Below are 13,824 nucleotides of genomic sequence, written 5' to 3'. Positions count from 1 at the left end.
TATGCTATTCAAAAGAGGGTGGGAAGACTGAAATTAAAAGATAAGGAGGTGAAACATAATTGCTCTATACACAGAAGGGATAAAGGTAACATGAAAATGATTCAGTGGTGAGCCATACTTTTCCTATTTGATGTTATTTAACACCCACCTGCTATTCAGTTCAGTTCAGTTCAGTCGCTCAGTCGTGTCCAACTCTTTGCGACCCCATGAATCGCAGCATGCCAGGCCTCCCTGTCTATCACCATCTCCCGGAGTTCACTCAGACTCACGTCCATCGAGTCCATGATGCCATCCAGCCATCTCATCCTGGGTCGTCCCCTTCTCCTCCTGCCCCCAATCCCTCTCAGCATCAGAGTCTTTTCCAATGAATCAACTCTTTGCATGAGGTGGCCAGAGTATTGGAGTTTCAGCTTTAGCATCATTCCTTCCAAAGAAATCCCAGGGTTGATCTCCTTCAGAATGGACTGGTTGGATCTCCTTGCAGTCCAAGGGAACCTCAAGAGTCTTCTCCAACACCACAGCTCAAACGCATCAATTCTTCGGCGCTCAGCCTTCTTCACAGTCCAACTCTCACATCCATACATGACCACAGGAAAAACCGTAGCCTTGACTAGATGGACCTTAGTCAGCAAAGTAATGTCTCTGCTTTTGAATATACTATCTAGGTTGGTCATAACTTTTCTTCCAAGGAGTACCTTGGAAACTTGCAATATCATGTAGCTTGCCAAAGATCAGAATTTAAGTATCTAACATGCTAAGTGAGATGATCTTATTTATTATAAGATAACCATTAAGGCAATAGTCACAGCCATGAGTCTAAAGCTTTACTTGAGTTTACTTGCTTTTAGAATTCTGGATTCAGATCTGACCCACTCACATTTCAAGGTGGATTCTACACATTCTGCTTAACCCACATCATCTCATTTAAACCATTCATTTATTTAACAAATATGTGATCCCTCATTTATCCACCCATAATGAGCCCTAGAGGCTCATTTAGAGGTTCTACTCTAGGAGCTACAAATACCATTGTAAGTGAAATTAGCAAAGTCCTTGCCCTCATGAAGCTGATATTCTAGTCGGGGAGACTAAACAAGATAAATAAGTAAAATTTATTTTGGTTGAATTGAGATAATGCTAAGAAAAGACAAAGCAAGGAAGAGGGTTCTGAAATATCATGAGGAAGAAATTCTAGGAAGGAGGGGGCTTCACTTTATTCACTTTACTTATGTTTTATTTAAAAAAAAAAAAAAACTAAAGAAGCTAAAAGTAACAATATCCAGGGGAAGATTATTCCAAGCGAAAAATCAGCAACTGCAGAGACCCTGACTGGGGGCATGCCTCGCCGACCTGAGGAACACAAAGCAGTAAAGTCAGAGAGGCCAAAGGTGGTGGATCTTATATGGTCTTGGGCATCATGGCCCTTTCACTTTAAAAGAAATGAAAGCCACTGAAGGGCTGGAGAAGAATGGTGACATAATCAGATTTATGCTTTAACAGACTCACCTCCACAGAAGTGGGGCAAGCTTAGAGCCTCTAGCAATAGAGAGAATGGTGGCCATGATTCTGGAGAGAAGTTGTTGAACTCTGTGTATATTTTGAAGGTGAATTGGCAGTGTTTGTCCCTGGACCAAACATGGAGTGAGCAAGAAAGGAGAAAAAGACAAGTCTAAAGTTTTGGCAGAAGTTAAGTGGAGGAATGGAGCGTCCATTGACTGACAGGAGGTAGACCATCAGAGGCCCCATGTCTCACATGTTGATGTTGTGAGATGTATGTTGTGAGATGTATGTTCTTCATCTGAATGAAGAACCAGGCAGGCAGGCAGATGCTTAGGACTACTCAGGATGATTTTTAAGCCTTGAGAATAGATGAGACCATCCAGCAAATGAGCAGAGTTAGAGAAGTCCCCGATGACTCAGCAGATAAAGAATCTACCTGCAGTGCCGGAGACACAGGAGATGTGGGTTCAATCTCTAGGCTGAGAAGGTTTCCCTGGAGGAGGAAATGCCGCCCACTCCAGTATTCCTGCCTGGGAAATTCCATGCACAGGAGAGCCTGGTGGGCTACAGTCCAAACAGTCACAAAGAGTCTGACATGACTGAGCATGACCGTGGACGGATGGAGAGAAGTCCAAAGACAGAACTCAGGGGCACTCCAACATTGAGACCAGAAAGAAGAGGATAAGTTAACAAGATGGACCAAGGAGTGACAACAAGGCAGAAGAAAACACGGAATGTGTGTCCTGGAAGTCACAGGAGGGCAGAGTGAGCCAGTGGATCAAGTCCTGCTGCCCGGTCAAAATAGACAAAGGCTGAGATGAGATGTGGCCAGTGGATTCAGTGTTATTGGAGGCGGTCATTGAGGATCTTGAACAGTTTCAGTGGATCAGTGAGGGTGAAACCATGACAGGAGTGAGTTCAAGACCAAAGGGAGAAGAGAAACTGGGGACAACATTCTTTTCAAGGAGGTTCACTCCCAAGAGAGATTTGAGAGACCAGCTAAAGGGAGTCAGTAGACATAAGGGATAAGTGTTATTACCACCACCTGACTGATGCCTTAACAAATCAAAACCAAAAAAATCCTTAAGCTCCACATTTTCACATGCTGATATCCAGTTATTCTTTTAACTAATTTTAATCGGAAACTCAAGAGGGAAAAAAAAAAAACTGAGTGTCCTTACTACAAACTTGCTACTAGTTTCATGTCGAAGTTGCACTCATGCAGGAAGGCAGAAGGAGGATCTCCTGAGTTCTTAAACATTTATTTTAAAATTACAGGTTCTATGTCTGGATCAACCTCATTTATCACACACACTCATTTACTAATAAACTCACTCAGTAAACACTGAAGGCCTCCTGTATGCCAGAGTCTCTTTTACAGCTGAAAAAGAGATGAGATCTCAGTTCTCATGGAGCTTACATTTTATGGGAAAGAGGGAGTCATTCAAAGCACAGACAATAAATGTACTTTGATAAATATAATAAAAGACGATAAAACAAAATGGTTGAGAGTAAGATCAATGAGGGGAAGTGCTTCTTTGAATAGTGATAATGGAAGGTCTCTGAGGAGGTGACGCTGACCAAGACCAAATGAAGAAAAGTGGCCAAAGTCTGGGGACGTCTGAGTCCAGAAAGAGAGACAGACGAGTGAAATGCCCTCCATGACGTCTTGGAAGAGCATTTAAAGAAATCTGAAGTGTAGTGAGTGTAAGCTAAATCCTACAGAGTATGGATCTTACTCTGAACATGATGAAAAACTACTGGAGAGGCTGAGTCCAGATTCCACTGGCTGTTAGTGACATACAGACTGTAGAGGATGGAGTTAAGCCAGGAATCCAGTTGACAAGCCCAGGGATGGCGGAAGTAGAAGCGGTGGTGGGTGAGATGGAGATAGGGATAGAGGTGAAAGCAGGGAGGTGTGTGGGGTCAAGGAACTTGTGCCAAGGGAATGAGAAGAATGTGACGAACTCACAAAACACTTTGAAAGTAGAGTGACAGCATTTGTTAATGAACTGGACAAGGGAGGGCAGAGAGGGTCAGTGAATCACAAGAGAGAAATAAAGGATGGCTAAGGTTCTGCCAGAAAAAGTGGACGGGGTGGTGATGCCATCCATGGACTGGGCCCAGCCTGAAAGAGCCACACGACTAGGAGGGGACTGGAGAAAATGACCCATGAGGTCTGTGCCTATCAGACATCTTCATGGAGATTGTGAGTAAGCAGTTGGATGCATTACTGTGAACAGTGAGATATTCAGTGCGAAATTCTTCAAGTCCCGCCCCTCCCAAAGTTATACTAAATCAAACCAGTCCAAAGTGATATCACCGGCCATTTGACATTTTAAAGATAGTTTTTGTTCAGACTTTTCATTAAGCATGTGTATTTTGTCTTCTACTGCCTTGTGGCAAGTTTTGAGGACTTTTTACTTTATATTTTTAGTTTCAATGTGAGTTCCTAATTAGAAGCCAAGAATTCTGCTCCTATTTCTATCCTTGTCAATTTGTATGATGAGTGGACTTCACCTATCCTCTAAAGGTCAAGAGGACTAGGCGAGAGTGTCCTACTCTACACTTGATTTTAGCCAAAAGACCAAGAAGCAATGCCCTACTCTAAAACTAGAGCATTCTAGCATTCTCTGGGTTTATTCCATAGTTCCTGAGCTCACTGTAACTTTTTAAAGCCCCGTGTTGCAAGAGCACAAATCATACACAGTAAAGGGAAAGCCTTAGTCATTCAGTCCTGTCCGACCCCTTGCCACCCCACCTACAAGAGCCTGCCATGGAATTCCCCAGGCAAGAATCCTGGAGTAGGTTGCCATTCCCTTCTCCAGGGAATATTCCCCACCCAGGGATCAAACCCAGGTCTCCTACACTGCACGCAGATTCTTTACTATCTGAGCCAACAGGCAGGGCTTCAGTAAACATGTCGATGGATTGATATGTACAGTCTGGAATTTGGTCACTAATATGCTTTTTAAGTATGCATTTTTCTTCCCATACTCAACAAATCTTTACTTGATCATTCTGGTACCTTTAAAATAAAAAACAATGTGACCCTTGTCAGCGTCTTCCCTTTCAGAAACAATATTCCACAACATCACTAATCGCCCCCTCTCCCTCCCCTTCCACTTCGTTCCTAAGTAACCAGAAAGCGTTACAAGTCAGCCATTTAAAAGTTTAAGGACTTTTTAAGTTTTGCGAACCCGAGTACAGCATCTGAAACAGTGAAGAGCGCAAGTTAGGAAGCACCAGGCTTCCCTAGGGATCACCCGCTCTGGACACCACCGTTCGGGCCCCAGCGCTTTTCCTCTGCCCCAGACCCTCCCGGTGCAGACTTCCACGTGAAAGCAGAGGGGGCCCGACCCGTACCTGGCGGGTAATACCGGAGCAGGAGGCTCTTGAGCTTCATTTTCTCGCTAGGGGACCACCAGCCAACCGACTTGGTCACCATGGAAACGTCCAAACAGCGGACAGCTCCGGGGCGCATGCGCGGGGGCCACTGCAAGCTCCTGGGAATTGGGGCTTGGAGCTCTAGCTGTTGGGGGGTCATCCTGCCGCTCAGGCGTCCGGGGTTGGGCTGGGAGGTCCCGGACATGCGCGGGTGCAAAGCGCACCCAGCCCCCTCCGCCGCCCGCATCTGCCTGGGGGTTCCCGGGGCGGGGCAGGAGGTTCAGGGTGCCGCGCAGGAAGAACGCTCCCGCCCGCGCCGCCTTCGCCTGAATCTGCACCTTTCGGTGCAGGTGTGCAGGGTGGGTGGACGAGCTCCCCTGGTGTCTTCAGTCAGGGTGATCTCACAAGGGGCGAGGCGCGGCCGGGGACCACGGGCCTCATTTGCAGCCTGGGCCACACGAACTTTAACCCACTGGCTTTCTAATCCGGAGGATGGGAGTAAACTCCCGCTCGCGGTTACCATTCCTGGCCCCTCATGTCCCTGCCCCCACAAAAGAAAGATGACCTCAGCGTGATCGTCTACATATCGGGTCGCTGTACCACAAACTGTGCTAACTCAGTTCAGTTCAGTCGCTCAGTTTTGTCCGACTCTTTGCGGCCCCATGAATTGCAGCACGCAGGCCTCCCTGTCCATCACCAACTCCTGGAGTTCACTCAGACTCACGTCCATCGAGTCCATGATGCCATCCAGCCATCTCATCCTGGGTCGTCCCCTTTTCTTCCTGCCCCCAATCCCTCCCAGCATCAGAGTCTTTTCCAAAGAGTCAACTCTTCGCATGAGGTGGCCAAAGTACTGGAGTTTCAGCTTTAGCATCATTCCTTCCAAAGAAATCCCAGGGCTGATCTCCTTCAGGATGGACTTGCTGGATCTCCTTGCAGTCCAAGGGACTCTCAAGAGCCTTCTCCAACACCACAGTTCAAAACCATCAATTCTTTGGCGCTCACCTTTCTTCACAGTCCAACTCTCACATCCATACATGACTACTGGAAAAAGCATATCCTTGACTAGACGGACCTTTGTTGGCAAAGTAATGTCTCTGCTTTTGAATATGCTATCTAGGTTGGTCATAACTTTCCTTCCAATGAATAAGCGTCTTTTAATTTCATGGCTGCAATCACCATCTGCAGTGATTTTGGAGCCCAAAAAAATAAAGTCTGAGTCCTAGAGAAGGTATTAAAAAGCAGAGACATCACTTTGCCGACAGTCATCCGTGTAGCCAAAGCTATGGTTTTTCCAGTAGTCATGTATGGATGAGAGAGCTGGACCATAGAGAAAGCTGAGCACGGAAGAATTGATGCTTTTGAACTGTGGTGCTGGAGAAGACTCTTGAGAGTCCCTTGGACTTCAAGGACATCAAACCAGTCAATCCTAAAGGTCACCTCTAGATCAGACTTGTTGGTTGTGAGTGATGTACAGAAATTTACATTAATAAAACCCCTACATTGTCCTGGTGATGGTGATGAGTGCTCATCTCAGTATGCAGAGAACCTCATAAGGCTCTAACAGGGCTTTAGCTGCTGCTGCTGCTGCTAAGTCGTTCAGTCGTGTCTCACTCTGTCCGACCCCATATAGGGCAGCCCACCAGGCTCCACCGTCCCTGGGAGTTTCCAAGCAAGAGCGCTGGAGTGGGTTGGCATTTCCTTCTCGAATGCTTTAGAGGCCTCCCTAAAAGTTGTGGGCTTCTCTGATGCTTGATGGTAACGAATCTGCCTGCCAATGCAGGAGATGCAAGTTTGATCCCTGATCCAGGAAGAGCCCTTGGAGACAGAAATGGCAACCCACTCCAGTATTCTTGCCTGGAGAACCCCATGGACAAAAGAACCTAGAGGGTTGTTGTCCCTGGGGTTGCAAAGGACTTGGCAACTGAAAAATAACCATGAAAAGTTGTAGAACACTTTTCATCAATTCATGGCATTCTGTGCTGATCTGACCACTGACCCTCTAGATCAGTAATCGCCACACATATGGATTTGTACATATAAATGTAATATTCAACTCTGGGTTTCTTCCCACTGACAGCTGCCTTGAACTATCAGAAACTGAAAAGTTAATGATAATAATTTTATTTCCACAAACCACTTCAGTCCAACACATTGAAGCCACCCTGAAATTCAGTTCTCACAGTATGTCCCTGGACTAGTGGCAGCATCAGCATTACCCGGGAACCTGTTAGAAATGCACATTCCTGCCCTACCTGACACCACCTACAGAGTCAGAAGTCCTAGTGGTGAGGCCCAGCAGTTTGTGTTTAGATCAGCTTTCCTGGTGATGCTGATGAATGATGAAGTCTGAAAGCCACTGCACTAGTGTAGCAGGTGACATTGGCTCGGGCAGGTCTGAGTGAAATTGGACATCCTCCCCCTGCCATCTGGCCTGTTTTGTATTCTAAACCATCTTCCCTGGTTGTCAGGGACAGTAAACTGGTTGCTCCGAAGATGTGAATAAGACCCAGAAACAACATGGGAAGAGAGGGAATGCTTTGCATACTTGGGTTTCAGATGCTCCAAGACCCTGAGAGGGACCGATGGACATCATACAGAGGGCTGGGGAAGAAGTCCCCTGGGAAGGAAGGTGGGGAGCAGGGCAATCCCTACAGATGGGAGAGGGGGAGAAGGATGAAGGGAGGGAGGCAGGAGACGGTCTAGGGGATCCAGATTCAGCACTGATGAGGGACAGATGGGGCAGGAAGGGTTCCCGCTACAATGGTGCTTGGTGGTTTCCATTTGACTGCATTTATCTTGGAGAGTCATGGCATCAGTGAAAAACTACATCACTAGTCCTCATTGAGAGTGGTAGGTTAAAAAGAGAAGTGCAGTTCCCTTCTGGAGAGAAAGACAATCCCTTCAGAAGATCAGAGCCTGACAGTAGAGGTCAGCTGTGCAGCCTGTTAACAGCGGTCTGCCCCAGCAGACCCCCAAGCAAGGAACTGCATTAGGGTACAGACACACTGATAACACATCCCTTTTTACTTTTTTCCCATCCAGCCTCCACCCCACTGAAGGACTATCAAAGCACCTGATCTTTCCTAAGACCGGAAAACTGCTGGGGCCGAGGTCTGCTAAGTTTATCATTCAATCAGTGTGTCTTGAGGACCTGTGAGTTCCAGGCATGTTCCAATTACAAAGGGATCTAATTCTGAAAAAAATACTTCCGAGGACTCCTTCATAGAAAGACTCAGACCTCAAATGGGTTTGAAATTATTGCATTTATGGAGAGGGGCACATCTCTAGGTGAGACCACACTAACATTCACAGATGGGCTACTACTGAGAAGTGCAGGCATACCAGCAGGGCCGATTAACAACGTTTTGCAGCTAGTTGTAATTCCTTAGCATGGACTGCTTGACTGGAAGCCTCGTTCTGCCATCTACCAGCTCTGTGCTCTTGGGCATGGCCCATAATCCCTATGGCTTCAGTTTCCTCATTGGAATGACAGGAATGATCATAGGTTCTGAATAACAGAGTTGTTCTGGCTGAGTCTGGCTCAATCAGAAACATTCTGTAACTATCAAGGATGGTAATGATAACAATAAGCATTTATTATCCTATGATTGTGTGTTTCAAATTGGGGAAAGAATGTGTCCATATTGTTCCTGTTGAAACTGATCGTCTAGATCAAAAATTACTCTGGCAATCACTTACATTCAATTTGGAGTGTTTTGTATGATATTTAACAATAGATATGCTTTACTATTTATGATATTTTGCATTATTATAAAAGGTGGCTCAGTGGTAAAGTATCCACCTGCCAATGCAGGAGACACGGGAGACGGGAGTTCAATCCCTGGGTCTGGGAGATCCCCAGAAGAAGGAAATGGCAACCTGCTGCAGAATTCTTGCCTGGAAAATCCCATGGACAGAGGAGCCTGGCAGGTTACAGTCCATAGGACTGCAAACAGTCGGACACAACTGAGTGGCTGAGCAATTAGTGTAAATATTAAAACTAGCTTACATTTCTTAAGAAATAACTACTTTCTCTGTAGATCCAAATAGATTTGTCTTTTTAAAGAAATGGCTGGTGAGAATTTAGAAGTATGGAGAGTGTTCTATGCCTGATTAAGTCCAGTGATAGTCCAGGAAAGAACAAGAAGGTATTATAAGAGGACCTGAAAATGTTTGGAACATGAACAAGGATATCTGGGGTGGGCCTGATGCTACCTTCCATGTCTGGTACATAGTAGGTCTTCCATTGATTCTTGATGCTCAAGAGTGTGGAGGATGCATTGGCAAGACGAAGGAGCTGATTATGTGCAGAGACAGGGCAGGGTAAAGAAAGCCAGATACCTGGAGGCAGAGTTCAGCTCAAAGTAAAGAATTTTGTGCCAGTGTGTCCAGTAATGCCTGAAAAAGTCCTGAGAATTTCCCATCACAGGAAGTGTTCTAGCTGAGGCAGTTTGCCCAGATGCCAAGATTACTGCAGAATGCAGTGCTAAATTGGCTGAGAACAGGGCTAGAAAAGAGAGGTCTAGTTTCCCCTTTGATGCCATGATTCCATGATTTTGTGCTGCTCATGTGTTTTTATAAGAGAATGCATGTGGAAAGGTGAACCACGGTGGGTCACTAGTTGGAAGACAGAAGTTCCAACCTTGGCCTTCTCATTAGCGACCTTTAAGAAAGTCATTTGTCACATTCCAACCCTTGGTTACTCATCTGTAAATCACTCTCTTTCATTCCATGCAACTTCAGCATGCCACGACTTACTTATTCATGCTCTGGGACTTTATTCTTGTCATTCCTTCCACCTGATAAGCCTCCCACTTCACATGTTCTAAAGTCTTACCAGGCTATATCACCTTCTGCACAGACTTATTTCATTTCAACAGTAAGTGGTAGGCATGGGTTTCACATCACAGTTTCTGAATTACTACCTCCAGGCAATTCCTGCCTCAAGCCCCCATTTGGAAAGGTGCATCTGCCACTCTCAAGTAAACTCATGAGAAACCACTGATTCCTCAGTCATTTCATGTTTAAAACCACATTACCCTCAGAATTGTTGTTTTTTCCTTCCTCCAACAGAGTTTTTTAAAAAATATATATATATATAAATGTGGGCCATTTTTAAAGCCTTTCTATTGAATTTGTTGCAATATTGCTTCTGGTTTTCATGTTTGGGGTTTTTGGCCCTGAGACCTGTGGGATCCTAGCTCCCTGAACAGGAATTCTAACCTGTACCCCCTGGATTAGAAGGCAAAGTCTTAGCCATTGGACCTCCAGAAAAGTCTCCAGTGGAGTGTATTCTAAATTCCTAAGGAGTCTTACAACATAGCCACTTCTTACAAATTGATGGAGAAAAGGTCTAAAATTCTCAGTCTTGATTATCCTTGGCTTCCGGCTCCTACTCACATGTATAACCCTCCCCTTGCTTGTCAGAGTACTCCCTCCCACCTTGTTGCAGTCAGTTACTGAGATGTAACTATGTCCTGCTTTCAGTCCCAGCTGGACTCCACTAAACATCACCTCTTAATTGCTTCCTCTAGGAGAGAGACCGGGAGAAGGCAATGGCACCTCACTCCAGTACTCTTGCCTGGAAAATCCCATGGATTTTCCCTGGTAGGCTATAGTCCATGGGGTCGTTAAGAGTCGGGCACGACTAAGCGACTTCCCTTTCACTTTTCACTTTCATGCCTTGGAGAAGGAAATGGCAACCAACTCCAGTTTTCTTGCCTGGAGAATCCCAGGGACGGGGGAGCCTGGTGGGCTTCCGTCTATGGAGTCACACAGAGTCGGACACGACTGAAGCGACTTAGCAGCAGTAGCAGCAGCAGGAGAGAGACCTAGGAGGCCCTCTGTGTGTGTGTGTGTGTGTGTGTGTGTGTGCGCGCGCACACATGCTAAGTCTCTTCAATAGTATCTGACCCTTTGAGACCCTATGGACTGTAGCCCACCAAGCTCCCCTCTCCCTGGGATTCTCCAGGCAAGAACACCTCCTCCAGGGAATCTTCCCAACCCAGGGATCAAACCCATATCCCTTATGTCTCCTGCATTGGCAGGCAGGTTCTTTACCATGGTGCCACCTAGGAAGCCCTTAGCTCTTTGTTAATTTCCATGCCTTACTAGGGAGTCCAGCAAATGCTGGACTCACCAGATTGACCAGGAAAATCTAGGGGGCTTTCTGCAGTTTACACTGAGAGGCCATTTCTACCCAATTTCCATCCATTCCATTGATTCATGAAAGCTCCTTTGGGAGGTTTGTTGAATTCCAATATCATCTCAGGAAGCCGGTATCTTTCTTCATTCTGCTTGGATCCCCAAACTCCAAAGATGCTCTCCCCTACCCTCCCACCACTCACCATAATAAACTCTCCATCCTTCTTTCTTTACCCAGATGAAAGGATTGTTTCATAAATAGGCTTTTGATTGTGGTGCTGGGCCTGGGGATGGGATTGGTTTGTTTTTTTTGTTTTTTTTTTAAATTTTTAGTTTTTTATTTTTTAAATTTTAAAATCTTTAATTCTTACATGCATTCCCAAACATGAACCCCCCTCCCACCTCCCTCCCCAGAACATCTTTCTGGGTCATCCCCATGCACCAGCCCCAAGCATGCTGCATCCTGCGTCAGACATAGACTGGCGATTCAATTCACATGATAGTATACATGTTAGAATGTCATTCTCCCAAATCATCCCACCCTCTCCCTCTCCCTCTGAGTCCAAAAGTCCGTTATACACATCTGTGTCTCTTTCCCTGTCTTGCATACAGGGTCGTCATTGCCATCTTCCTAAATTCCATATATATGTGTTAGTATACTGTATTGGTGTTTTTCTTTCTGGCTTACTTCACTCTGTATAATCGGCTCCAGTTTCATCCATCTCATCAGAACTGATTCAAATGAATTCTTTTTAACGGCTGAGTAATACTCCATTGTGTATATGTACCACAGCTTTCTTATCCATTCATCTGCTGATGGACATCTAGGTTGTTTCCATGTCCTGGCTATTATAAACAGTGCTGCGATGAACATTGGGGTACATGTGTCTCTTTCAATTCTGGTTTCCTCGGTGTGTATGCCCAGAAGTGGGATTGCTGGGTCATAAGGTAGTTCTATTTGCAATTTTTTAAGGAATCTCCACACTGTTCTCCATAGTGGCTGTACTAGTTTGCATTCCCACCAACAGTGTAGGAGGGTTCCCTTTTCTCCACACCCTCTCCAGCATTTATTGCTTGCAGATTTTTGGATCGCAGCCATTCTGACTGGTGTGAAGTGGTACCTCATTGTGGTTTTGATTTGCATTTCTCTAATAATGAGTGAAGTTGAGCATCTTTTCATGTGTTTGTTAGCCATCCGTATGTCTTCTTTGGAGAAATGTCTATTTAGTTCTTTGGCCCATTTTTTGATTGGGTCGTTTATTTTTCTGGAGTTGAGCTGCATAAGTTGCTTGTATATTTTTTAGATTAGTTGTTTGTCAGTTGCTTCATTTGCTATTATTTTCTCCCATTCAGAAGGCTGTCTTTTCACCTTGCTTATATTTTCCTTTGTTGTGCAGAAGCTTTTAATTTTAATTAGATCCCATTTGTTTATTTTTGCTTTTATTTCCAGAATTCTGGGAGGTGGATCATAGAGGATCCTGCTGTGATTTATGTCTGAGAGTGTTTTGCCTATATTCTCCTCTAGGAGTTTTATAGTTTCTGATCTTACATTTAGATCTTTAATCCATTTTGAGTTTATTTTTGTGTGCGGTGTTAGAAAGTGATCTAGTTTCATTCTTTTACAAGTGGTTGACCAGTTTTCCCAGCACCACTTGTTAAAGAGATTGTCTTTACTCCATTGTATATTCTTGCCTCCTTTGTCAAAGATAAGGTGTCCATATGTGTGTGGATTTATCTCTGGGCTTTCTATTTTGCTCCATTGATCTATATGTCTGTCTTTGTGCCAGTACCATACTGTCTTGATGACTGTGGCTTTGTAGTAGAGCCTGAAGTCAGGCAAGTTGATTCCTCCAGTTCCATTCTTCTTTCTCAAGATTGCTTTGGCTATTCGAGGTTTTTTGTATTTCCATACAAATCTTGAAATGATTTGTTCTAGTTCTGTGAAAAATGTGGCTGGTAGCTTGATAGGGATTGCATTGAATTTGTAAATTGCTTTGGGTAGTATACTCATTTTCACTATATTGATTCTTCCAATCCATGAACATGGTATATTTCTCCATCTATTAGTGTCCTCTTTGATTTCTTTCATCAGTGTTTTATAGTTTTCTATATATAGGTCTTTAGTTTCTTTAGGTAGATATATTCCTAAGTATTTTATTCTTTTCGTTGCAATGGTGAATGGAATTGTTTCCTTAATTTCTTTTTCTACTTTCTCATTATTAGTGTATAGGAATGCAAGGGATTTCTGTGTGTTGATTTTATATCCTGCAACTTTACTATATTCATTGATGAGCTCTAGTAATTTTCTGGTGGAGTCTTTAGGGTTTTCCATGTAGAGGATCATGTCATCTGCAAACAGTGAGAGTTTTACTTCTTCTTTTCCAATTTGGATTCCTTTTATTTCTTTTTCTGCTCTGATTGCTGTGGCCAAAACTTCCAGAACTATGTTGAATAGTAGCGGTGAAAGTGGACACCCTTGTCTTGTTCCTGACTTTAGGGGAAATGCTTTCAATTTTTCACCATTGAGGATAATGTTTGCTGTGGGTTTGTCATAAATAGCTTTTATTATGTTGAGATATGTTCCTTCTATTCCTGCTTTCTGGAGAGTTTTTATCATAAATGGATGTTGAATTTTGTCAAAGGCCTTCTCTGCATCTATTGAGATAATCATATGGTTTTTATTTTTCAATTTGTTAATGTGGTGAATTACATTGATTGATTTGCGGATATTGAAGAATCCTTGCATCCCTGGGATAAAGCCCACTTGGTCATGATGTATGATCTTTTTAA

At 44.3% G+C, this 13,824-nt stretch overlaps 1 protein-coding gene across 3 annotated transcripts in view; it reads right to left on the bottom strand.

The window, feature by feature from the left end:
* Nucleotides 1–13,824, bottom strand: part of DAW1 (dynein assembly factor with WD repeats 1) — a 73,314-nt gene that overhangs the window by 28,663 nt on the left and 30,827 nt on the right. The window contains exon 1 of one of the 3 annotated variants that reach the window (XM_069578404.1): nucleotides 4,867–4,955. The exons of 1 other annotated variant lie outside the window; for it this stretch is intronic. In XM_069578404.1, the coding sequence (XP_069434505.1) occupies nucleotides 4,867–4,948 (82 nt within the window). In that variant the 5' untranslated portion in view covers nucleotides 4,949–4,955. Of the gene's footprint in view, nucleotides 1–148; nucleotides 222–4,866; nucleotides 4,956–13,824 lie in introns of those variants that run through there. One more of the 3 variants, XM_069578406.1, reaches the window with a different exon arrangement.

This window comes from Ovis canadensis, chromosome 2 (assembly GCF_042477335.2).
Source record: "Ovis canadensis isolate MfBH-ARS-UI-01 breed Bighorn chromosome 2, ARS-UI_OviCan_v2, whole genome shotgun sequence".
NCBI classification, from domain to species: domain Eukaryota; kingdom Metazoa; phylum Chordata; class Mammalia; order Artiodactyla; family Bovidae; genus Ovis; species Ovis canadensis.
This window is presented reverse-complemented; position numbering and strand designations above follow the sequence as displayed.